Source organism: Tursiops truncatus, chromosome 2 (genome assembly GCF_011762595.2).
Source record: "Tursiops truncatus isolate mTurTru1 chromosome 2, mTurTru1.mat.Y, whole genome shotgun sequence".
NCBI lineage: Eukaryota > Metazoa > Chordata > Mammalia > Artiodactyla > Delphinidae > Tursiops > Tursiops truncatus.
Window position 1 is genome coordinate 109198300 of NC_047035.1, and position 25378 is coordinate 109223677.

At 40.5% G+C, this 25378-nt stretch overlaps 2 protein-coding genes across 6 annotated transcripts in view; one reads left to right on the forward strand and one right to left on the reverse strand.

Moving 5' to 3' along the window:
• Positions 1-11376, reverse strand: part of AAGAB (alpha and gamma adaptin binding protein) — an 86768-nt gene extending 75392 nt beyond the window's left edge. For 2 of the 5 annotated variants that reach the window (XM_033851872.2, XM_033851874.2), the window contains exon 1: positions 11202-11359. In XM_033851872.2, the coding sequence (XP_033707763.1) occupies positions 11202-11274 (73 nt within the window). In that variant the 5' untranslated portion in view covers positions 11275-11359. Of the gene's footprint in view, positions 1-11201 lie in introns of all 5 variants that reach the window. The other 3 variants (XM_073801162.1, XM_033851875.2, XM_033851871.2) reach the window with 3 other exon arrangements.
• A 91-nt stretch (positions 11377-11467) lies between these two features.
• IQCH (IQ motif containing H) overlaps positions 11468-25378 on the forward strand; it is a 113505-nt gene continuing 99594 nt past the window's right edge. Inside the window, exons 1-3 of the mRNA XM_019948794.3 lie at positions 11468-11594; positions 18447-18569; positions 20021-20112. Coding sequence (XP_019804353.3) covers positions 11544-11594; positions 18447-18569; positions 20021-20112 — 266 coding nt within the window. The 5' untranslated portion in view covers positions 11468-11543. The remainder of the gene's footprint in view (positions 11595-18446; positions 18570-20020; positions 20113-25378) is intronic.

Sequence of the window (25378 nt, forward strand, 5' to 3'; positions counted from 1 at the left end):
TATTTATTTTATTTATTTTTTGGCTGTGTTGGGTCTTTGTTGAGGTACACAGGCTTCTCATTGCGGTGGCTTCTCTTGCTGTGGAGCATGCGCTCTAGGCGCGCAGGCTTCAGTAGTTGTGGTGCGCAGGCTTCAGTAGTTGTGGCACGCAGGCTCTAGAGCGCAAGCTCAGTAGTTGTGGTGCACGGGCTTCTCACTGCAGTGGTTTCTCTTGTTGCGGAGCACAGGCTCTAGGCGCACGGGCTTCAGTAGTTGTGGCACGCAGGCTCAGTAGTTGTGGCTCACGGGCTCTAGAGCATGGGCTCAGTAGTTGTGGTGCACGGGCTTAGTTACTCTGCAGCATGTGGGATCTTCCCGGACCAGGGCTCGAACCCATGTCCCCTGCATTGGCAGGTAGATTCTTAACCACTGCGCCACCAGTGGAAGCCCTAAAGACACTTTTAATACTGGTAGAATTAATGTGCACTTAATTAATCATGACACTGATTAAGTGATTTGTGACATTGATTTGTGAAGAGTTGTCCAGTGGTTAAATCATATTTTCTATGCCCTGAGGGAAGTGACAGCTGCCACCTCAAATCAAGACGATCCTTCTAGAAAGCAGCACTCTTCTAAGAATACAGTTGGTTTTATTCTTTCTCATAGACCTGAAACTGCCTTTGCAGCCAGATATCATAACCTCCCACCCCCGATACCAGTGTCTTTCATGGTACCCACTCCTCTGGGGGACCCACAGTTCCTTCCCCTTCCCTTTGTGATGGCAGCACTACTAACCAGAAAAGGCCAGAAAAGAGAGACAGCACAGACCTGGGGTCACAGGGACCTGCATTTGAATGCTGGCCCTCAGTGAGAATGACAAATTAATCTCTCTGTGAGTCATCTCCTCGGCTGCAACAGGGGACAAAAACACTCCTCAAATGGCTCCTTGAAGATTAAATAAAACAATGCCCAAGAAGCGCAGGTGGGCGCCGGGCACAGAGCAGGCCCTCAGTAAAGTTCACGTCCTCCTCCCCAGCTTAGTTTCCTGCACGTGTGTCAGCACTCCTGCCTCTAAGAGGACAGGTTACACACGTGTTGAGGAGTTGGTAAGAAACATTACAATTAGGAAATAACTAAGCTGCTCTGGCCCCTCCCTTCCCAAAGTATGCCTTCTCCAAATTTTTCTTTGCCATTGTTAAGGCTCAGACTGAGACAGAAGAGAAAGCAATTAGGAAAAGTATAGGAGGCAGTAGAGTCTGACGTCAGTTGGAGAAAGTAGCTATTATGAAAGAAAAGAATTGAGCAAAATGTGATTTGGAAAAACATATGACAGCCAGAATTTTCATTAAACAGCAAGGAGGAAAGACAAAGAGGGACCTTTAAAAATCATAATGGTTCCAGGACTTCCCTGGTGGCACAGTGGTTAAGAATCCACCTGCCAATGCAGGGGACATGGGTTCGAGCCCTGGTCCAGAAGATCCCACACGCGTAGAGCAGCTAAGCCCGTGTGCCACAACTACTGAGCCTGCGCTCTACAGCCCTCGAGGCACAACTACTAAAGCCCACGCACCTAGAGCCCGTGCTCCACAACAAGAGAAGCCATTGCGATGAGAAGCCCGTACACCCCAACAAAGAGTAGTCCCTGCTCACCACAAATAGAGAAAGCCCGCGCACGGCAACCAAGACCCAAGGCAGCCAAAAATAAATAAATAAATAAATTTATAAGAGAAAAAAAAATCATAATGGTTCCATATTGTTGCAACCAGTGACCATTTCATAGCCACAATTTCATGAGAACACCATACAAGGTGGGTGCTACTCTATCCAAAACTCTATAACAGTTATTAACTACCAGATTATTCCCCAAGTACTAGGAGCAGATCATACTGCTGCAGTGTAAAGGGCCTTTGGAGCCTGTATGCCATTTAAAGGTTAAAACTGCAAGGTTAGGGCTGGGACTTTACAGAGACAAATGTCAGGAAATTCTTATCTGTGATTCTCTGAGTAATCATCCTGCAGCCTCCTGGTACATGTATATACAATATCTGTCTCCGTGTATATGACAGATCCCTCAGTGGAGCAGTATGCAGTGGCTGAGAAGAGGAACTGGATTGAGTTAGAGCAACATACCCCTGCTTTAACAGGAGTACAGCAATTCTGGTTTGCTTACAACACTTAATTGCCTCTTCCTCACACACTCCTCTCTGGTCACTCTGTAAATTCACATTGCCACATGCTTTGGGGCTTTTTTTATCACAGTGGAAAAGTTTTAAAAGTTTAAGCAGAGGAAATCCAACTCAGCCCTCCTCCTTTTCGTCAAGTTCGCTTTCTCCCAATAGCTGTCTGGACTTGGTCACCACATCTTCATGTTAAAATGACTGAGGGTGGGGGTGTGGTGGGGGAGGGTACACGGTCTCTGCTTTGCCCTTAGAAGACCAACGTGAGAGACCAACATGCACAAAAGACAAAGGAAGAAGCTGGCAGCCAGGGGAGACAGAATGTGGAGAAGTGCTCTACAAGGGCCAAGAAGAACCATCAGCCTCTAAACTTCATGGGCTGCATGCAAAGACCACTTTATCAGTTCCAGTGGCACAGCTGATGGACAATTCCCACTCATATTTGGGGGAAAGGGGGGACTTCTTTGGATTCCATTACTATCACTTATTTATTGGAATCATACGTCCAGATATCACCTAAAGCAGTGGCTCTTTATGGGGAGGTGATTTTGTCTCCCAGGGCACATGTCAACATCTAGAGACATTTTTGGTTGTCAAAAGCGAGGAGATGCTACTGGCACCTAGTGGGCAGAGGCCAAGAATACAATGCACAGGACAGCCCCACACAACAGAGAATTACTCAGCCCAAAATGTCAACAGAAACCCTGATCTAAAGCAAACAAACTTGTGGAACTGACCTGACTGTATTCATGAAACAAAATAAAAGTTGTGGAATGCAAATTTGGTTTTATTCTTTCTCATAGAACTGAAACTAGCCTTTTACAGGCAGGCACCATAACCTCCCACCACAGACATAAATGCCTTTCATTTGCATCTGATAAAAATCCATCTCAAATGTATTCTTTAATTATTTTAACCATAAAAATTATCTGGCAATTAATCTCAGATGCTTTGAAAATAATTTATAAATGGTGATTTTCTGAAGAACACGTAAGTCTAAACAGGGCAATTATGAGATGAAAGTAATTTTCATATTCAACTGGTAATGTTTTATAAACAAATCAGCATTAAGTAATAAAACTTCACAAAAAATGTCAATGTCTGCTCAGGTTGACAATAGAATCTGCAGCAGATGCTAACTTATTCTGAAAGAAGGTAACCATGTCTAAGACGAATTTTCCAAAACAGAGTAAATTTAATGAAGAACATTTATTTTGTAGCTCCTGTATGTAAATACTGAAAATAAGCTTGGTCCGATGGAAAACGTTACAAAGCTAACAGACCCAACATCCCAGTATCCAAAAGGTCCTTCCAGATGGGTTAAAATCGTGCTTGGAGAACACACAGTCAAAGGATAATGGAAAAAGAAAACACTGATAAACTGGACTCCATCAAAATTTAAAACTTTTGCATTTCAAAAGATACCATCAAGAAAACCAAAAGATAAGCCACAGAATGGGAGAAAATATTTGTAAATTACGTACATGATAAGGAACTTGTGTCCAGAATATATAAAGTACCCTTACAACTCATTAATAAGAAGACAAAAAAAAATTTTTTTAATGGGAGAAAGCAAGACATGGAAACAACCCAAGTGCCCATCAACAGATGATTGGCTTAACAAGATGTAATATATACACACAGTGGAATATTACTCAGCCGTAGAAAGGAATGAAATACTGACATTTGCAGCAACATGGATGGACCTAGAGAATATTATACTTAGTGAAGTAAGTCAGACAAAGACAAATTTTACATGATACCACTTATACGGGGAATCTAAAAAATAATACGAATGAATCTATGTACAAAACAGAAACAGACTCACAGACACAGAAAACAAACTTATGGTTACCAAAGGGGAAAGGGACAAATTAGGAGCACAGGATTAACAGATACAAACTACTATACATAAAATAGATAAGCAACAAGATAGCACAGGGAATTACACTCAATATCTTATCATAACCTATAACGGAAAATAATCTGAAATATATATATATACACACACACATATATATATCTGAATCACTTTGTTGTACACCTGAAACTAACACAATATTGTAATTCAACTATACTTCAATTTCTTTTTAAATGAGCAAAAGATTTGAATAGACTTTTCACCAAAGATATATGAATGGACTATATACACATGAAAAGATTCTCAACATCACTAGTTACTAAGAAAATGCAAATAAAAACCACGAGACACTACCTCACCCCAACTATATAAATGAAAATACAGACAATTAACAAGTGTTGTCAAAAATGTGGAGAAATCGAAACCCTCATACGTTGCTGATGGGAAAGGTAAAATGGTACAGCCACTCTGAAAAAGTCCAGCAGTTTCGTAAAATAGTATACAATAGTTTCTTAGCATGCCCATAATAACATTATTCATAATAGCCAAAAAGTGGAAACAACCAAATGTCTATCATCAGATGAATGGATAAACAAAATGTGGTCTCTCCATACAATGGAATACCAAGTACATGCTTACAAGCAGGGGTGAATCTCAAAAACATCAAGCTAAGTAAAAGAAGCCAGACACAACAGACCACATTTCATATGATTTCTTTTATATAAAATGTCCAGAAAAGGCAACTCTATAGAGACAGAAAGTACATTAGTGCTTGCCCAGAGCTGGGATGGGAATGAGGAATGACTGCTAATAGGTAGTAGGTCTCCTTCTAGAATGACAGAAATTTTCTACACTTAAAACAGGTTTTAAGATTTTATGGTATTTAAATTACACCCCAAAGCTGCTTTAAAAAAAATCACTTTATTGACAAGGTAGGCAATTGAGGCACAGGTTTTAGATACTGAGAACAATGATGGCACATGTAAAGACAGTAAGTATTTGTGCAATGAAAAGTTAACGTGCTTAAAATCAGATACCTAGGAAGAGGGTAGAACTCAGCACTCAATTCACAAATTTTTTTCCTCACAAAAGTCCTGAACAACCCCAGCAGAATTCAGACAGAATGGCAATTCTCTTATATCAGCATAACAGTGCTCTTTATTACCAAATGATCACACATTTTCCTGCTCTGAGCATACTGATTTTGATCCAGGTACGATACCACTTTACCCCACCTCTGTGTTGACCCAGCCTTCAGGTCTGTGTGGAAAATTAAACACTAAAAAGGTTATTTGTTACTGAATCTAAAACATCACAAAGGCTCTTTAAGAGTTTCACAACTGTCCTCTCTGTCTTAACGTACCTTAGTCTTGCTTCCTGGATAAGTAATTCTCAGAGAGGTATTTGTGGTATCTGTGTGCACTGGCTCCAACACAAATACAACGTCGTGTCCAGATCCTCATTCTTGCCAGACATATTTAAAACAGTTTTCATACTTTAACCTTTTTTTAAAAATGGTTTTATATCAGATTTCATTATTTACTGAGTGTCATTACTTGCTGAGGAATTATACAGAGCAAAAGGCAGCAAGCTGTTTAAACCAAATGACCACTGCATATTTTCTGGATGTTTTTTATCTTTTGCTACATAAAAATAAGCAGTTAGGTGGCCCAGAAATAAAGGCCTGGGTCTAGATACACTCAGAATCCTCCAGGATGATACAATACTTTCAGTATCATAAACGGTTTTGTGCAACGTCGGCTGATGTGTAATACTTCCCCACTGCTCTCTACCCCATTACTGGAATGCCATTTACTGGGAAGACAAACACCTTATAATCATTTAACTCTTCAATAACAGCTAAAAGATTAGTCTAACACTTCACACAAATTCTCTACTCGACCGATAAAAGAAAAACAAAAACAAATTGGGCACCAATAGAGGAATTTTCATTTTTTATTAGCTTACGGTAGTTCATCTACTAAGGCTCCAACTACCATGAAAGAAAAGGTATAAACTCATTTTGAACCATAGAAGTTCTCACTGTAGTAGTGAAATCTTCTACTGTAATTTCTCCTATCCCTAAATTCACCTTGAATACATACAGCTCTGGCCACCAGGAAGTTCATCATATTTCACATCATATTTCCCTGGTGGCGCAGCGGTTGAGAGTCCGCCTGCCGATGCAGGGGACGCGGGTTCGTGCCCCGGTCCGGGAAGATCCCACATGCCGCGGAGCGGCTGGGCCCGTGAGCCATGGCCACTGAGCCTGCGCGTCCGGAGGCTGTGCTCCGCAATGGGAGAGGCCACAACAGTGAGAGGCCCGTGAACCGCAAAAAAAAAAAAAAAAAGAACTAGAATTGAATCTCCAACTTTTATGAGCTGAACCTGAGAAAATCACAACCTCTTTGACCTTTAATTATACATACATACACAAACATACACACACACACAGACACACAGGAAGATAACATGGATGTGTTTTATAAGTCCCTTTGGGTCTGGAGAGAATGTGACTTGTATTTAATCTTAAGGTTGATGACTTAACATCCCTTTTTTAATAAAGATAACAATCTTGAGCCTTCTTTTAATGTTATTTGAAAATTTTAAAATATATGAAGTATCATAGTTAAAAACAAATCAAAGTTCCCCCCTCCCCATTACCATTTGAAATCACTGCTTTAGTCTGACCACTTAATAAATCATTCTGTGATGACAACTCTAGGCCCTCGTGGTAAATCTTGCTGGCCCAATCTTTCTTCCTTTGAAGAAAATAAAGACTTGGAAATATACAATCCAATCAAAGGCAGAGTCCTCCTACCACAACAAAATAAGCAACTTTGCTTAAGCAAAAATTACTACTTATTCCCAGAGTAAAAGGCTCTACTCAGAATACCTCAAGCAGCTGCAGAAAAATGCAAATTAGAAGACCCAAGTTCTTATCCCTATTCTGTCGCTAGATAACATTGGCTAAGCTGTACAATAGCCCCTATTGTGAAATAAGAATGTTCTCTTTAGTAAATTACTTTAAGATCCCTTTGTAAATACAGGAGTCTGACAGACCTAGAAACAAACTCCCAGTCTTACAGAAGAATGAATGTTTCCCAAAGCAGCAATGTCATGCCTGATGGCCAGCTTTGCCTGCATAATTCCCCAAAGCCTAGTTTACCCATCATATAATTGAGCTACCTGGTTCCACAGTTTTAGAAACCTGAGGAGCAGCAGATTGTTTCTATGGGTAAATGCATCTGAATTCCAAACACAAAATGTCAAACTCTCTACTACAAGTGGAGTGTCTAACTGCAACTTTAAAATCAGGCTTGATTCTTCAGTTTCCAAAAGATAAACATGAAGCATTATATAATCTAACATAAAAATAACCGATACCGTAGAATTTTACATCTAGAAGGGATGTTAGAGATGATCTGGAACAACCTTTTAATTTTAATGTTAATTCTACATAGCAGGAGTGACTAATATATACAGTGTTTCTACTTTGGGTTCCCTCAATTGAGAAAATAAAAATCCAGACACTGTTAAAGACCATCAGGTATGCACATGCCCTTTTTAAAATACAGGTCCTTTGGGCAAGGATTTTTTTTTTCTCACTTAGAATTAAGACTTCAACCATTCTAAATGGAAATGCGAGCATATTTTAAAACCTTCTTTTGAGTTAATCTTCTCTCTCAGTTCTTCCACCAATGCCACCACCTTAAATACTTCTGATTGCTAAGGAATTCCAACACATTTCAATGAGACAGCCCATGCACACAAATCCCAAATGAGAACATATGCTCCAGCACTTGGTACTTGAGCACTCTAGGCAACTCACCTAGTGCTTCCAAGCCCCGGTTTCTTCATTTATAAAATGGAGAAACCCTGACTCCATGAATTCACAAGGATACAAGAACCAAACTAAATTATGTGAAAACATGTTTGGGAAGAATATTGATATACATATAAATGCTTATTATAAGATCTCCAAATTCCCACATTTCACTAGAAGAAAAAAATTTGCTCCAAATGTTCAGGTGTAGAACCTAAGTGGCTTACAGTTGCTAAGTTAGCATTACATACATTAAAACCAAATGGGATTTTTCTATCTAAAGTTCCTTCTAGGAAAATAGAGTAAGATGTTAAAACTTAGGTATCAACGTTTTGGTATTTCCACAGGTGGAGCACATACTTTCACCACATCCCTCCTGAAGGCAGGAATAGTCTCCTAGTAGTCCTTTCAGCTGCAGTAACTGGCACAGAGACTAGCTCTGTTCTTAATATCAGAATACACTTCTCCAGAATAAAAGTAAAATGTTCATATAAACATATGTGGGGTGGAAAGAGGTCTGGCCTGGGGGTACCGACACTTGCTCTCACACCACACACAGCCTTGCATAAGCATTCTGGGCCTTCATTTCCCTTTAAAAGTCTACACTGGTAATGCCCCTTTTATCTGATGTCAGACATCCACCCAGAATACTGCACATAAAGCCTTTGAGCAACAAAATGAAAAAAGCTTCTCACAAAGTCCACACTTTATCCATAGTAGAGGCCTACTGATTTTTATTTCATGTATACTTATAATAATAAACTTGGTTACTTGGTTATGAAATATTTCCCATTGTTGTTAAAAGCAGTACTTTTTTTATTTTTTTGGCTGCACCACGCAGCATATGGGATCTTAGTTCCCCGACCAGGGATCGAACCCGTGCCCCCTGCATTGGAAGCGTGGAGTCTTAACCACTGGACCACCAGGGAAGTCCCCAAAAGCAGTAAAATAGATCAGATGTCGAAGGAAAGAAACTGGAGAAACCCTAAATGTTCTTCTTCCTGATGCATGGGAAGGAACCAAACCTTCCCAAAAAGGTAAATTAGATTCAATCCAAAATCATATATTGCTTAATGTCACTGAACACTTAAAAGTCATTCATTATGGTAGTCTCCATCTTTTATGCCAAAATTAGACTCAATTTGTGATTAATTTAATTCAATCTTTAATTATGATAAAACAGAATCAATGCTCAGCAAATATTGTACTACATGCTCATACTATCCGTGGTTACCCAAATCATTAACCTGGGAAGAAATGGTAAAAGCCCTCTTTTATAGTTCACGTTTCCTTACTCAAGTAATCTCTTCACTAACTGCTTCTATTTTATTTTTCACTACCTAACATTAATGGAATCACAAAGGAAAGGTCATCTAATTTTAAGCAACACAAAAGTTATCCAAGAAGCATTTTACATATGGAAATAAAGTGGATTATTTTATTTTACAGAATTAATTTTATTCCCAATGATGCTAATATATTTTAAAGAAGTACAGTGTTACTATTCCCCAACTATAGGTAACAGCTCCTTCAAGGAAGTGACCGTGTCTGCCAATTCTGATCCTTAAAGCACATGATAACCAAAAGAAAACTTAACAAATATTTCTGAGATTGGCTTTGAAAGGACTTTTATATATCAGTAATGGAAATCCAAATGCATATAATTCCTTTGGAAAGTTAAATACATCAGGATCTTAAGAATTCTGAGCAAATTCTGATATGTTCTCTAGATGTAATATATGATGGAAACTAATTTACAGTGTAATGGTAGATGAAAAATATCAGATAAAAATAATGAAATATATGTAAAATATGAAAGTATATTTTATATAAATATGTATTTACACAAATCATACACCTTAAATGTGTTATAAATATATAATTTTACACATTTATATATTTAATATTTCAGATACAATATTTTGAATTTTTATATATAAAATGTTAAAATATTACATGTTATATATAAAATATAAAAATTATATATGAAATGTAATTATCAATTTTTTAAAACCTGTACATTGGGAACAAAACTGTAAGGAGATGCACAGAAATGTTAAGACAGTATTTGTGTTTGGGTGATGAGACCTTGGCTGACATTTTCTTTTCTACATGTGCTAAATCTTACTTAATGGACTATGCACTACTTTTAGAATAAAACAATTTTCAAAAAGAAAAGAAAGGAAAAACCGGGAAGGAGCACTGATGAGAGATAAGGAAATGGCATAATTAGAGCGGTTAGTTACCACTTAGTGTTATAATTAAGGAACTTTTTATGTGATCACAAATGATAACTAAGTTACAGAACACTTGTGCTGCAGTGACGTCATTTGACAGGTACTACAGGAAGAAGTTACAGTTTATATGATGCTTTACACTTTACAAAATGCTTTCAAAATGTCACATCACCGGTCCTTCAAAGAATCCTGTGAGATAGATTCATATGCCCCATTTTCAGGATCAGGAAACTGAGGGCTAGACAGAGAATGTGCTTTAATAATAATATCTACCATTTACCGAAAGAGTACTCTGGGTTAAGCACAAAATCCTGTGAAAATTATCACCATATTACAAAGAAAACTGAAGGGCATAGGTTACAGCTGAGAGTCACTGTTCTTACTCGAAGCCACACATTTAAAACAGGAGTCTTGAGTTATAATCAACTTTGCGGAGTTAGTTAGTGGAAGAGTTGAGCCTATGCCCCCAGCCCTATGGTTTCTCTACTACACTGGTCTCCCCTCCTCGCCTACGGTTCTTTCAAGAGTGACTTAGTTTGACAACCACTAGGAAGGTCCAAAGGCAAAAGGACTAGGCCCAGTAACAACCAAAAACTAATGTTGGCGGAGGGCCTAGCCTCAGGAGGAAGGCAAGGCACTGAATAACTGCAGAGTGCAGGGGGCAAGTCGAACAAGTCTTAAAATACACATCAAGGGGTAGCCAGAGGAAACACTCTCTACTTCAGGAGCAGGGATGGCAACATAAATCACGATTCCTGCACCTGACACTCGCGTTCCTCGGTACCATTCCCAGAGCGCCTTTCCGGTTCACCTCAAAGGTTGCCCACAACAACCCCTGGGCTGGGGTCCTACTTTACAGAAAAAGCTGGAAGAAACGACATGGCGGGCCGGGCAAACAGAGAAACAACGAATGCAGGAGCTAATGGTGGACACCTGGCGGACTGGGAACCTCGACCACGTCTGAAGGGCACCAGAGGAGTCTCGGGCCACCACCAAGGGGAGCAAGAGGCCAGGGCCCGCGGCGGCGACAGAGGCCCCGAGGGAGGCCGCGGTGCTGGGACTGTCGCCAGCCGAGGCTTGGCGCGGGGCTTGGAAATCGGCCCAGGTGCCTCACTACTCACGCTGGACTAGCCGGTCTGCGGAAAAGGTGGATGAGCAGCTGGTGACTAGCGCACACGGGACGCCCGCAGCCATCTCTGCGCCAGCGAACAGGTTCTGTCCAAGAGCCCCTTCCGCCTTGGGCGATACCACGGCCGCCGGCGCGCGGGGGAGACGCGCAAATGAAGGCGCATTCTCAGAAGGCACGGCCGGCCCTGCCTCCTCCTCCAGCCCCTCTTCCGCTCCCGGCGTGGACCAGGCCGGGCTGCGCGTGGCGTTGCCATGGGGACGAGCTCCCTCCGCAGCAGGTTCCGGCGCCTGGAGACCTCGCCTCCTCCGGGAGGTAGCCCCGCCCGGCTGTAGGCATGGCCCAGGAGACGGAAGACTACGACCCCATCGGATCCATATTAATCCAGGTGGGAAATGGGCCTCACCGTCCCTTCCCAGCTAAGACCCTTCGAGCGAGGCCCAGCAGCGCCCATCCACTCACGCCCGCCCATCCACTCACGCCCACCTTCTTGGAGCGCCGCTCCCACACTGCCTCCAACACACGAGGGGCAGCACCGCTTAGAGAACTCCCAGATATGCCAACCCAGACCTCTCCCGCCAAGCTCACACACCTCCGGAGCCTGAGCCTGGAGGTTGCGCTCTCGAAGCACAACCATTTTGCCTCTGGTAAAACTCCAGGGCCATACACACCACCGGGATCTTTACTTTGGAAAAATGCATCTTACAGTGAGGCACCATTTTTAAGTGTTATGTTCTGAAAATTTTGATCCCATGATGTAGGGAAGTGGAGGAGATACGAATCAGACACATTGGAGAGGTGATAAATCTGGGGAGAAGTTGAAATATGTGAACTGCTTTTCTTAATCACCCCAGTTTTTTTGGATCTAGAAGTCCCTTGCAAATAAATGAGTTCTGGGGATGAAATGTACACCATGGGAATTATAGTTAATAATGCTCTACTGTGTGTTTGAAAGTTGCTAAGAGTAAATCTTAAAAGTTCTCATCACAAGAAAAAAAATTGTAACTATTGACATGTGTGATGATGGATGTTAACTAGACTTACTGTGGTGATCATTTAGCAATATGTACAAATATCAAATCATTATGTTGTATATGTGAAACTAATGTTATATGTCAATTACATCTCAATAAAAAATAATAAATAAAATAGAAATACCTTGCTTGGGAACATACAGATAGAGAAACGTATTGAAGATAAAAGATTGCTAATCAAGTTAAAGTTTTTGAATGTGGAAATGTGACAAACTAAAAAACACAGGGAAGTAACTTTCTCTAATCTGAGGGGGGAAATATCAAGAAAGTATTAACTTCTCCCATATAACTCAGTTTATGACAGTTACACTCAGATTTTTCCAGAATGTTAAAAGTACTTTGTTTTTTCACATTTACATATGATAGTTTTAAAACATTTCCACATATATCGTCACTTTTACCTCTTATATTTACGTCTACTTGACTAAGGCTTGTAATTTGCCTAAGGTCACTCTATCAGGACTCTACTCAGATCTAAAGGGTCTAGTTTTTCTTCCTGCCATGATTTGGTCTGTTACCTCCCATCTGGGAGACTTCTTTAAGTTCACCTTTTCCAAAATACAAACCCCTAAACTCACCAATTTCATAGACTTCCCCAATATAAATCATACCCAAATCTTCCAATCTCACCTTTTATTATCCTTGCTTTCACCACCATCCTAGAATGAGTTTAGCCAAACTGCCACGTCTCAGGGAACAGTCTCCACAAGACTGTCCTCACTTAGACACAAGGCACAAGTTCATGGGTCCCTAGAACCATCCTCACTTCAGACCAGCTATTCCTAGACCAGCTAGGAAGCCCTAGCCACCGCACAGTGGCTAATTTGCTAGAGCAACTCACAAAACTCAGGAAAGCACTATGCTTACAATTACAGTGTTTTTATAGCAAAAGGATACAAATTAAAATCAGCTGTGGGAAGAGATGCTTAGGGCACAGTCCAAGAGGGGTCCAAATGGAAAATGGTCCAGCCATTTTCTCCCCATGGAGTCATGGAGGGCATTACCTCCTTCCAGCCATGATATGTGACAATATATACAGATTATTGCCAACTAGAGAAGCTTTCCCAAGACTTTAGTGTCCAGAGTTTTTATTGGAGCTCAATCAAACTGCCCATTTGGCTGACTTTTAGTCTTCAGCCCTTCCCAGAGAGTAGACTAATGATTTCAGTCTAATTCCTCTAAAGATTGGAACTGATACAGCATAGCTCAAAGCCCCCATCATAAAGACATTCCTGTCAAGCAGGACACTTCAGGGGCCTAGAGATCATCACCTCCCAGTATCCAAGGGCAAAGGCCAGACCTCTCTTTGGGAAGAGCTAAGAGAGTCATATCCATGTTGATCAACCCCCCCACTTGCTTAAAAGGGTTACTTCGTATGCACTAAGTGGAGGGCTATGCAGAGAAAGAGAGGCTACAGTTAAACTGATTACTGAGGCTGATCTCTAGATGCAATGTAAAATTCTTCCTGGTACAATGTAGAACGTGTATAATAAGGAAACGTGGAAGACCTTCCTTACTTTTTCACTGCATTCTGAGTATTTGTGAGCATATGGCAGCACTCTCAGACATGCCAACATGGGTTCCATTTCTACCTGGGCCTGTGATTTATTTCCTCCAAAGAGCAGTACATCCAGTGAAAAGGATACTTGGTTGGGAGTCAGAATACTGAGGTCTGACCCTGGCGATGACATTGCCAGGTGGGTAACTTTGGGCTAGTCCCTTCATCTCTCTGGGCCTCAGTTTTCTCTTCTGTAGGACACATAGCTTAGATTAGAACTACCGCTGATTCTAAATTGACCCAATTTCCCCAAAACTACATAATTGGTCTTTACTGTAAAGTGGACTTCCTTACTGTTAGCAGAGGTACTTCATTCAAATCTCCACTTGCTTCACCCTAATTTAGTATATTAGGTCTATGTCTCAGTGAGATACATTAAGCAACTCTTTAAACCCATGATTCTCAAAGCGTAGTCCTAGGACCAGCCTCATTAGAAACAGCTGGGAACTTCTGAGAACTGCAAATTCTCAGACCCCACTCCAGACCTAATAAATCAGAATTTCTGAGGGTGGGGCCCAGCAATCTGTTTTTCAAGGCTTTCGGATAACTCTGATGTACCCTTAAGTATGAGAGCTACTACTTTAGATCGTACTGTAAAATATAAACTGTTGCATGATTTTGAAGAAAAATCACAAGAGCATAGTAGTTACCAGGTATCATGCATGGTTCTAAGTGCTATATATATTTAACTCATCTAACCCTTACAACAAGTCTATCCGATAAGTACTATTATTCTTTCATGGTATGGAAAGGAAACTGATCAAAGATGAGCATTGTGGGTACTCATATACATAGAAAATTCAAGCCATCTTCTTTCATTTTCTATGTAAGAAGTTCTGATTGTGAATATTCTGTCCCAATCAGATCATATATCAAAGTCCATGTTTTCATTTTTGGTTCAGGAACTATGAGTACCATGCCCACATAGAGCTCTACTGGGCAGCATTTTGTTACCTACTTAATTTCTTTCACCTTCAAGTGTATAATTCAGACCTTTTACAATTTTTTCTGGCTCTTTCCTCAACTGATCAGAATACTGAGGTTTTACTATAGTAATAATAATCATTATAATTAAAATAGTAGCCAGTATTTATTGAGAGCCAGACCCTGTGCTGAGGGCTTAGATAATCTCCTAACAACTACTGTAGTAGGCAGGTTTTATTTTTAGCTGCAGTTTACAGAAGAAGAAACTAAGATACAAAAAGTAAAGTAACTCACCCAGAGTAAGAAATCTGGTGTGTGCTGGTCCTTCAACAGGTTATGGCACATTTGTGAAACAATCTTTAAGAAGTGTGGTGGTGATTCTGGGAGGTCTCCTAGATGGTTTCTTTTATTATTAAGTATTAGAAGCTTTGTGTTTATACTTTATTAATAATAATGTGGTGTCTTTATAGGTTTATAAACACTCGTTTGACCCAACTATTAAACATATGTTTGTGCAACCAGGATTACCAAGTCTTGCAATCAAATTAACTTTTTAATTAGTTTTGGAAATCATATTTCAAAAACCCAACAGCTGTATGTTAACCCCAACCTTGGAAATATTTGAGCTGATTGACAGCTTGATATTATCACTGTCTCTCTTATCAAACCCTCTGTCTGGTTTGCCAGGAGCGTACAACATAAAAATGAATGGGGAAGCAATGAGAATGACTCAGCCAAACTCTTATCTTTAGCAGAGATGAATAAAATGGAGTCATGAGGCTGCTTTTGACAAAACGGAGTCTTGTTGCCTGGCTCTTTTAAATTTTGTTGCCTGGCTCTTTTAAATTTTAAATTCTAGAGCAACTTTTGTCTGCATTGAATCTTTCAAGGGCTTCTTATTAAGTAGCCCTGTCCCCAGACTGTCAAAATAATAATCTTCCTCCAAGTGGGAAAAGTATGGAAAGCAATGCATTTGATGATCACAGAGATGATGGGTGACACGTAAAATTTCAGTATGGTAGATTGGATCTATTTGAAGAATGGAGATTCAGAACTTAATCTCTTTTTCTACCCAGGTCTGGTGAAACATTTCCTACAGTACTTGTCTCTATTGCAATTATACAAACAGATGTGCGGTTACTAAGAGGGGAGAAGAAATATCTGGCAAGGAAAGTAAAAAGCTCTTGAGAAAGAAAGAACAATTCAAATCAATGAACATTTACTAAGTGCCAGTTATATGCAAGGCGTTTCACTAGGTTTTACCATTCAAGAGAAGAGAATTAACATTGGTTCAGTGCCCTCCTATGTGGCTGGCCTTATACAAAGCACTTTATGTACTTTAACTCATTTTATTCTTGCCACTATTCTGAAAAGTAGCTATCTATCCCCATTTTACAGGTAAGAACACAAAGGCTCTAAAAAGCTAAGTAAATTTGCCCATCTCAGTTTAGTAAAGGAGGAAATAGAATTCTAGTTCATATCTGTCTGGTTCCAAAGCCTATATTCATTCATTTTCACACCCATTGTCTCATTTTCATTCTACAAGTAGAGTAATTCTTTTTTTTTTCTTGGTAAGAACACTAGAGAAAATGTGGATGGTGTGCATGGACACTGTGTGAACAGTAATAGAACAAGGAATTATGTTCATTTGCCTTTTACCAAGTTATTACTATGTACCAGACCTATTACATATTATCTCACAACTCTATGAAGACATATAATTGTCCATACAAAGCAATGAAGAAATCAGACCTTCGGTTCCCTGATAAATAATCCAGTGTGTTTTTCACTCCCTCCAGCAGTTGACAGGCATAATTACAGAATGATACATGAAGCTACAAGTATTACAAATACTAGAGCTACAAGAAGGAAATTCAGTGCATTCAAAAGTCGAACAACAATAACGACAAAAAATGTGGGCCTGGAAGTGGGCTTGCCCTTGAACTGCTTTTTTGTACTTCCAAATGTCTTTAGACAATAGATAATAAATCAGCTTGCAGCACTAATTTGGACACAACAGTCGAAAGAGGTACATCTTCATCCTTAGTGTGTACCAGCAAACAGTAGGTGTGTTCAGATTTCAATCTGTGAGCCCTGAAGGCTCTACATGATAATTTGTGCAGAGTACAAATGACCAGATGTGTCTGCCAGACTTTGATGCCCATCAGTGAAAAGATGCAAATCTTTTGATCTCTTGAATACTTGACTCCTTGGGAATACTTGAGAGTAATCGATAGCATAGGCTGGATCAACGTGTAGGTCCAGTAATACTAACAGAGAAAAGGTAACTGTTTCAAAACGCCTTTAGCAACCCAATCTGCAGATTATTATTGGTGTGACTATCGCTGAAACAGGTGTTGGGTTCATAAATTTGCATAACAAAATGTTTCTCTTGTGGCAGCAGCCCATACAATAATTGGTGCCATCTGTATTTATCTGTGGAAGTTTGGTTTCTAATATGAATGCAGAGAATCTTGTGCTAATTTCATAATGCCTATTTTATTCTGAGGGTGCTTGACTTTGGAGAGATGTTCATCATTTCTAAGGAAAATACAAATTGAAGGAAAATGTTAAAGTAATGACATTATGTTGCTTTTTCTTCAAGGATTGTTTTCATTTCTGACTACATAAAACAAAATTAAGGCCACATCTACAGAACTGCTTCTTCAGAGCAGTAAGTGGGGAAGATCCAGCTAGAATGGAAAACCAGCAGGCCCTGTCCACATATTTGTAATTCTCTATTGAAAGGCACTGCTTTCACTAGAACCTCTCTTTGCCGGAAGTGTTCTGTCTTCTTACCTCTCAACCAATTAGTAGAAATCAGAGTTTGGCACAAACTTCTTATTGTATCTGACACAACTGCTTTACCAACTGAGAAAGCAGAAGCCATTTGAGTTGGAGTTTTATCTTGGATCTGTTTCTAATGGGGGAAGGACAAATAGAAAATTGTATGAAAGCTTAGTTTTCCAAAATCTGAAAGACAGTGACTGGAGCCGTCTAACGAAGCACGTCTCAGAACCATAAGGACAGTCCTTTTCAATGATCACCATCTTTAAAATCAACTTTATTGTCTCTAGCAATTCAAGCAATTTGCAAACCTTTAAGATAAATAACTGTTTTAGGTGGACTATGTATGTATTCTTTTCTTTTTAAATTTATTTATTTTATTTATTTTTGGCTGTGTTGGGTCTTCATTGCTGTGCACGGGCTTTCTCTAGTTGTGGCGAGTAAGGGCCACTCCTAGTTGCAGTGCACGGGCTACTCATTGCTGTGCCTTCTCTTGTTGCGGAGCGCGGGCTCTAGGCGCGCGGGGTTTAGTAGTTGTGACACGCAGGCTCAGTAGTTGTGGTGCACGGGCTTAGTTGCTCCGCAGCATGTGGGATCTTCCCGGACCAGGGCTCGAACCCGTGTGCCCTGCATTGGCAGGCGGGTTCTTAACCACTGCACCACCAGGGAAGCCCTGTATTCTTTTTTTTTTTTTTTTTTTTTTTTGTGGTATGCGGGCCTCTCACTGTTGTGACCTCTCCCGTCGCGGAGCACAGGCTCCGAACGCGCAGGCTCAGCGGCCATGGATCACGGGCCTAGCCGCTCCGCTGCATATGGTATCTTCCCGGACCGGGGCACGAACCTGCGTCCCCTGCATCGGCAGGTGGACTCTCAACCACTGCGCCACCTGGGAAGCCCGCCCTGTATTCTTTTATATTTTATATTCTTCTACCTCCAGGTCCAAGAAGAACTTTATCAATTAAAGGAGAAATTAACAAAATTCCCACATGAGGAAAAAGGCGAAACTCTTGACATTCAGAATCTTGAAACAGCAATCAAAAGGACTAAAATGGGGTTAAAAGTAAGTAGTGTTTTAGATATTAAATAAAATTCCAGAAGGAGACAAGGATTCCTCAAGAAGAAAAGAACTGTGCTTCTCACAGGCCCCATGTAATTCTGTAACAGAGGTGGGCCTCAGTTGGTCATCACCTTTCCCATGCTGTTCCTTTTTTATTTTTTTTTAATTTTTTATTTATTAATTAATTTATTTTTTGCGGTACGCGGGCCTCTCACTGCTGTGGCCTCTCCGGTTGCGGAGCACAGGCTCCGGACGCGCAGGCTCAGCGGCCATGGCTCACGGGCCCAGCTGCTCCGCGGCATGTAGGATCTTCCCGGACCGGGGCACGAACCTGTGCCCCTGCATCGGCAGGCAGACTCTCAACCACTGCGCCACCAGGGAAGCCCCTGCTCTTCCTTTTTTAAAAGGATGATTATTAACTGATTGATTGATTTACGTGCCACAAGAATGTCAGGCATTGATAATATATGATTATGCAGTGATAACCCCTAAAATGTGGTTTGATAAAAATCATTTAGAGTTTTAAAAACAACTCCTCAGTCCAACAATATGCCTGACAAAAAAAAGGATTCATACCAATACATTGCAGAGAGTTTCTATCAAATTCACCAGGATTCTAAAAAATAGTTTACTTTTCCCTAATAGCTTAAGTATTTTGAGATTAGTTATTTTTGAAATATTGTAACCTAGTATGTAACAATGGAAATAGAAAAGAAATACACCAATTTTGGAACAGAGAAATAAAGTAGATAGGGACTTCATCATTATTAGACGAATATAAGAGCATGGGAGAATCCAATCTTCAGACCAGGATAACATTCATATATAAAACAAGGATCTATTAGCACATGGGTCCAAATAAAGGCCATCTCCATCTTCCAGACCTCTGATGATCAGCGTCTCTGCTCTTGCTTCTGACTTTCACTCTACCATGTTATTAGCATCCCAGCTCAGCTCCTGAGGCTGAGAGGTGTGGTAGATTTTGTTGCCTCATCAGACTAGCATGCCATTGTCCTATATTACGTGATGGTGAGAGGGCTGGACCCAGCTGGAGTCTTTGGGTTGGCCATTTAAAATAATCTGTTACCTAGAGGCCAAACGCTTTCCTCTGATGCTTGCCTGAAGTCCCCATAAGGGAAAGACATCACTCAATGTCAGGGTTGCCTAGCAAGTTTCCCCAGCTAGGTAGCAAACTGACTATTGTGTAGGTTCATTTGTGAAGAATGCTACAGGTCACTTAAGCTTTGAGTCTCAATTGTTTATGCTGCTTTTTGGGATAAAGTAATTTGGCCTTGAGTTGCCTAATGATACCTTAGCCTTGAAATAAACACCTAGCATGTTGTGCCTTTTGGCTTAATTACACCATTCCAAGAGTTAACCTAATGAAATGGAGTAAATTAGCTGAGGATCTCAAGTCCACTCTAATGGCCTAAACTTTAACTTTTCCGTAACAGATTCACATCGAGAAGTATTTAAATGTTGTACACCAACGTGTTTTAACAACTCCTATTGATGATATCTTATATTCTTCTCGCGCTTCCAAATGGTAAGTAAGATAGCCATTTTAGGGTCCAAAATAAGTACGATTAAAAAAAAAACTTTTCTCACACAGGTGAGATGACTGTAAAGACAAAACTCCTTGGCTTTGTTCATATCCATTCTACTAATTCCAGTAGAAGTTTTGCATAAGAAGTTAATGACAAAATAGAACTATCATATGACACAGCAATCCCAATACTGGGCATATACCCAGAGAAAACCATAATTCAAAAAACCACATGCACCCCAATGTTCATAGCAGCACTATTTACAATAGCCAGGACATGGAAGCAACCTAAACGTCCATCGACAGACGAATGGATAAAGGAGATGTGGTACACATATACAATGGAATATTACTCAGTCATAAAAAGGAATGAAACTGGGTCTTTTGTAGAGACGTGGATGAACCTAGAGAGTGTCATACAGAGTGAAGTAAGTCAGAAACAGAAAAACAAATATCGTATAATAATGCATATATGTGGAATCTAGAAAAACGGTATAGAAGATCTCAGTTGCAAAGCAGAAATAGAGACACAGACGTAGAGAACAAATATATGGATACCAAGGGGGAAAGGGGTGGGGTGGGAGGAATTGGGAGACTGGGATTGACACAAATACATTACTGATACTATGTATAAAATGGACAACGGATGGGAACATGTTGTATACCACAGGGAACTCACCTAGTGCACTGTGGTAACCTAAATGGGAAGGAAGTCCAAAAGGGAGGGGATATCTGTATGTGTATGGCTGATTCATTTTGTTGTGCAGTGGAGGCTGAGGCTAACACAACATTGTAAAGCAACCATACTCCAATAAAAATTAATTTAAAAAAAAGAAGTTAATGGCAGAATTTGGACTTCAATAAAATTTATTCTCCATTACTTGTACTGCATTCTAGTGCTTGACACCATGGCAATTGTTTCAGGGTCCTAGTTTTGGTGTTATATATATATATTTATTTTTAGTAAAGCATATCCAAAATTCAACTCCTAAAGGAAATACTTTAAAACAAATCCATTTTTATGCTATTCAGGTTATGTGGGACTTTCTTTACAGTTTTTAGCCTGTCATATGTGCTTTACTGTAAAGATGATTTTGGTATCCAGGGTAAACAAAACAAAAATAATAAAACTTGCTTGAAATATTCATTATATAATACATCCTAAGAGATGATTTATTAAAATTAGAATTGAGTTAAAGAGAAATGACCTTTCCACACAGTACTATATATAAAATAGATAACTAATAAGGACCTACTGTATAGCACAGGGAGATCTACTCAATACTCTGTAATGACCTTTATGGGAAAAGAATCTAAAAAAGAGTGGATGTATGTATAACTGATTCACTGTGCTGTACAGCAGAAACTAACACAACATTGTAAATCAACTATACTCCAATTAAAAAAAATAAAAATAAAAAAGAGAAATGACCTTTCCTTACTTTGGACCTTCTTACATCCAGGCTTCCTGAATTTGAGTGTATATAGATTAAGGTTTTGTACTCAGCTTAAAACCCCTGTGGCCCTATTTGCATCATACATGTATACCAAGCATAAGTGAATCATATCAGAGAGTGAGGTCAAGTTTCAGAGAGCACACATGGAAACATGGAAATCTAGAGACACAGCCACAACCCAAGCCTCAGGAGTGGGGTGCAGAGGCTTGGGTGTACACTCTGCCTGTCTCCCTTTCTCCCACATGAAGGTAGTACCACAGGCATCCATCATCCCTTGGCAGAGGCAAACCTTCCCTAGTCTGCCTAGTTTTTAGTCATTTACATCTTAGATTTTTAAATTTGGGAGTAACAATATGACCTGCAAATAGGTTAATATACATCATCTTTTGAAATAAACAATCTGTAGGGAAAATCATAAAAGGGATTCTTGGAGAAGAAAATATTGGAGGTTACTCTACCAACTTATATTGACTCAGCTCTAAATCAAGAGAGCCACACAGGGCAACGTGGGAGGCCTATTCAGATGGCAGCCAGGAGATCTGTAGTAGGTGGGGAGTGCGTAGCCAAAGGATGGAAGGTACAAACAGCAGTAAGAAAGCTCCAGGATGGAGGGGGTGGGGAAAGTACACAGGAGAAGAGATGTCTGTCACCAACTCTAATGAAAGTTCTCCTGTCCTGTCTCCAGCTTTCTCTTCGTCCTCTCATCTTGACAAAGAACAGAGAGTCTGGGCTGTAGATCTGCAAGCTATGATAACTGAAAAGAGCAAACTAGGTAGCAGAGAACCAAACAGAAAGATTCTGGCCAGAGACCTGTGCTTGTACAGTCCTTCTCCCTGGCCAAGGTGTACCCTTGCCCCTTTTAGGGTCTGGAAGAGTAAAGGAAGGTGTTAGTGGGGGCATTCAGCTGGCTCCCAGGAGTGGTCCTTGGATCCTTTCTTTCCTGTTCAATACAATAATACAGTCACCGGCCCTCTTACCAGGGAGATGGGAGCCTGGCAAGTTTGTAGGAGCCCTACGAGCCTGGGGGAGCAATTCAGTCATAGCTGTGGATTTGGGATGCTAAAGTGGCACAAAATTTGAAGATGAAATGAGGGGAGCCAAGGTCAAAACTGGAGAAGAGTCCAAACTGGGTTTTCAAAGTAAGCAGACCCAAGGCAGGCCCTGGGAGTGGAAGTGTGAGTCACAGGGCATGGCTCAGGGCAGAAGAGGAGAAGCAGCAGATGGAAATGGAAAACATGAGACCCAGGAGCTCAGGGCCGGTTGTCTGTGACTGTCATATTCCCAGGTAGATAGTCACACCTGGCTCTGCACTTGGGGTGGGGCACTGTCCAGAGACTGTCATGAATAGACTTTGCTTCAGAGTCTGCTGTGGCCTCCCAGGAGATTATATGCAAAGCAGGTTGCAGAACCCCGAATTTCTTCAGGTTCACATGCCTGGGAGGAGCAGGACTGACCAATTCATTGCATTTTTCTTCTGAGGTTCCATGACAAAGTCCTTAGGATACCCAAGTAAACAAGGAGTTTTTTCATGACTGACGGAATGACTCACTGAGAAACCGGTTGCTCACAACTGATCAGGAGGCCAAAGGGGGAGACTTGGTTTCATAAAAGTTTCAAGTTGGGACAGAAACTGGACCTGGCCTTGGATCCCACAAGGCTATCAGTCAAAGAATTTGGGTGTGAACCCATAAAATGTGCTTGCTTATTTGTAAATTATATACTTATTATCACAGAGAGTGAATTATCAACTAACAGCAACAGAAATGTTTCAATAATGAGATAAAGATGAACTAAACAGTTAAAAAATTTCTTTTACTTTATTAATAGCACAAAACTTCTTTCTCTTGTAAACAGGTTATTAATTATAATGTTTTGGTTTCTTAATCTTGTTAATCATGACAGCTTTATACTGGTTGTGGCTAATATCCCCAAAATACTCTACACTTAGCTGAGATTCAGCATTGATGCTGGTTGGATGTAAGCCCATATCTTAGTTAGTCTTCTGGATAATTTTTAAGTTTGGGGGGCTTGGGGAGGCTGACTCTTCATAAGTTTGATTGGTTGATCATCATTTTTACATTTTAATATGGCTGAAGAAAAGCTAGAAGTAAAAATGTAAGTTCTGCCATTTTCTTGTTTTTCACCAATGCTTGTTATCATTTTGTTTTGTTTTTGTTTTTGTTTTTTTGCTGCATGGCTTGTGGGGTCTTAGTTCCCCGACCAGGGATTGAACCCACGCCCTCTGGCAGTGAAAGCTCGGAGTCCTGACCACTGGATTGCCAGGGAATTCCCAATGCATGTCATCATTATCTTAAATACAGTGTGGCTTTTCGCAGGATTTTTTTTTAGGACACCTGTCCATTTTTCCAGGCTTAGTTTAGTTAAAACTAAATAATATAATCCACAAACCCACTTCATGAATAAACTGCAGTTCACTCTAATGCTCTGGAAAAACACATACAATGCTGACCCGCCTGTTCGTTCTTTTGTGGTTTGGAGCTTCCACTCTCAGGAGGTATCCAGAAGCGCAGGTGACATGACCACATGAGGGGTCCAGTGACGAACTGAGTATTAAATAGTAGTACAAAGTAACTTCTTATTTTTATTTTTTATTTTATGCATTTCTTATTATAGATAAATAGAAGTTCTTACACTCTCTTCACACGACGAATGGCCTTGTCTTATGTATCACCTGAGACGTGGGTACCCTATTTGAGAGACCACAGGTCTAGAGTGATGGTTCTTAAACTTGGGTTTACAGTCCTCTTTCCCTGGCTCCCAGATGGGGTCCTGGAATCTGCATTGTAACAAACACTCTGGGTAATCCTCATGCAGATCATTCGTGCTTGGGATCCTTGGGACAAGCATGACTCCCTGGAATCAGTATTCTTTTGGCCAAATAGAGGGCCTGCCTCTGTGTGATCAATAGCTTAGTCCTGGAAATTCCGCTACCCCATTGCTATGAAGGGCTAGAGTAAGCCTCTTGCACTAGGATTGAGCCAAGAGTGGGACCTGGCAATAAGGCTGGTAGGCTTGTCAATGTCTGCTTACACAGTGAGTCTGGTGGAGTGTCAGGGGCCAAACAACCATGGCAGCAACTCCTTCTGAGAGGACTGGCATATAATAAGGACTACAAATTCCTGTTGCTCGTTTGACAGTAGAGCACAGTTCCTATGAGTAACTGAGATTCAATGTTTTTCAGATACATGGGGCTTCATTCTATTACGGAAGCCCAGGAAATTGGGAGAGTCCACTCAAAATGAGTACTATTCCTGAATCCACCTTTAAAAATTATTTAGAAAAGATAAACAATAATGATCATCATCCTCATTATCATGAATTTCATCATTATCATAACACTTGACAGTTTACAAAGGACTTTTTTTAAACCTATGAGGTAGATTTTTTTTTTTTTTTTTTTTTTTTGCGGTACGCGGGCCTCTCACTGTTGTGGCCTCTCCCGTTGCGGAGCACAGGCTCCAGACGCACAGGCTCAGCGGCCATGACTCACAGGCCCAGCCGCTCCGCGGCATGTGGGATCTTCCCAGACCGGGGCACGAACCCATGTCCCCTTCATCGGCAGGCGGACTCTCAACCACTACGCCACCAGGGAAGCCCTACCCTTTCCTTTTAAAGCTATGCAAACTGAGGCTCACACCAGTGTTCCAGGTCACACAGGTCAAGAGTGAGGTCCACACACTACCCAAAGCAATCTACAGATTTAATGTGATTCCTACCAAATTACCCATGATATTTTTCACAGAAATAGAACAAATAATCCTAAGATTCATATGGAACCATAAAAGACC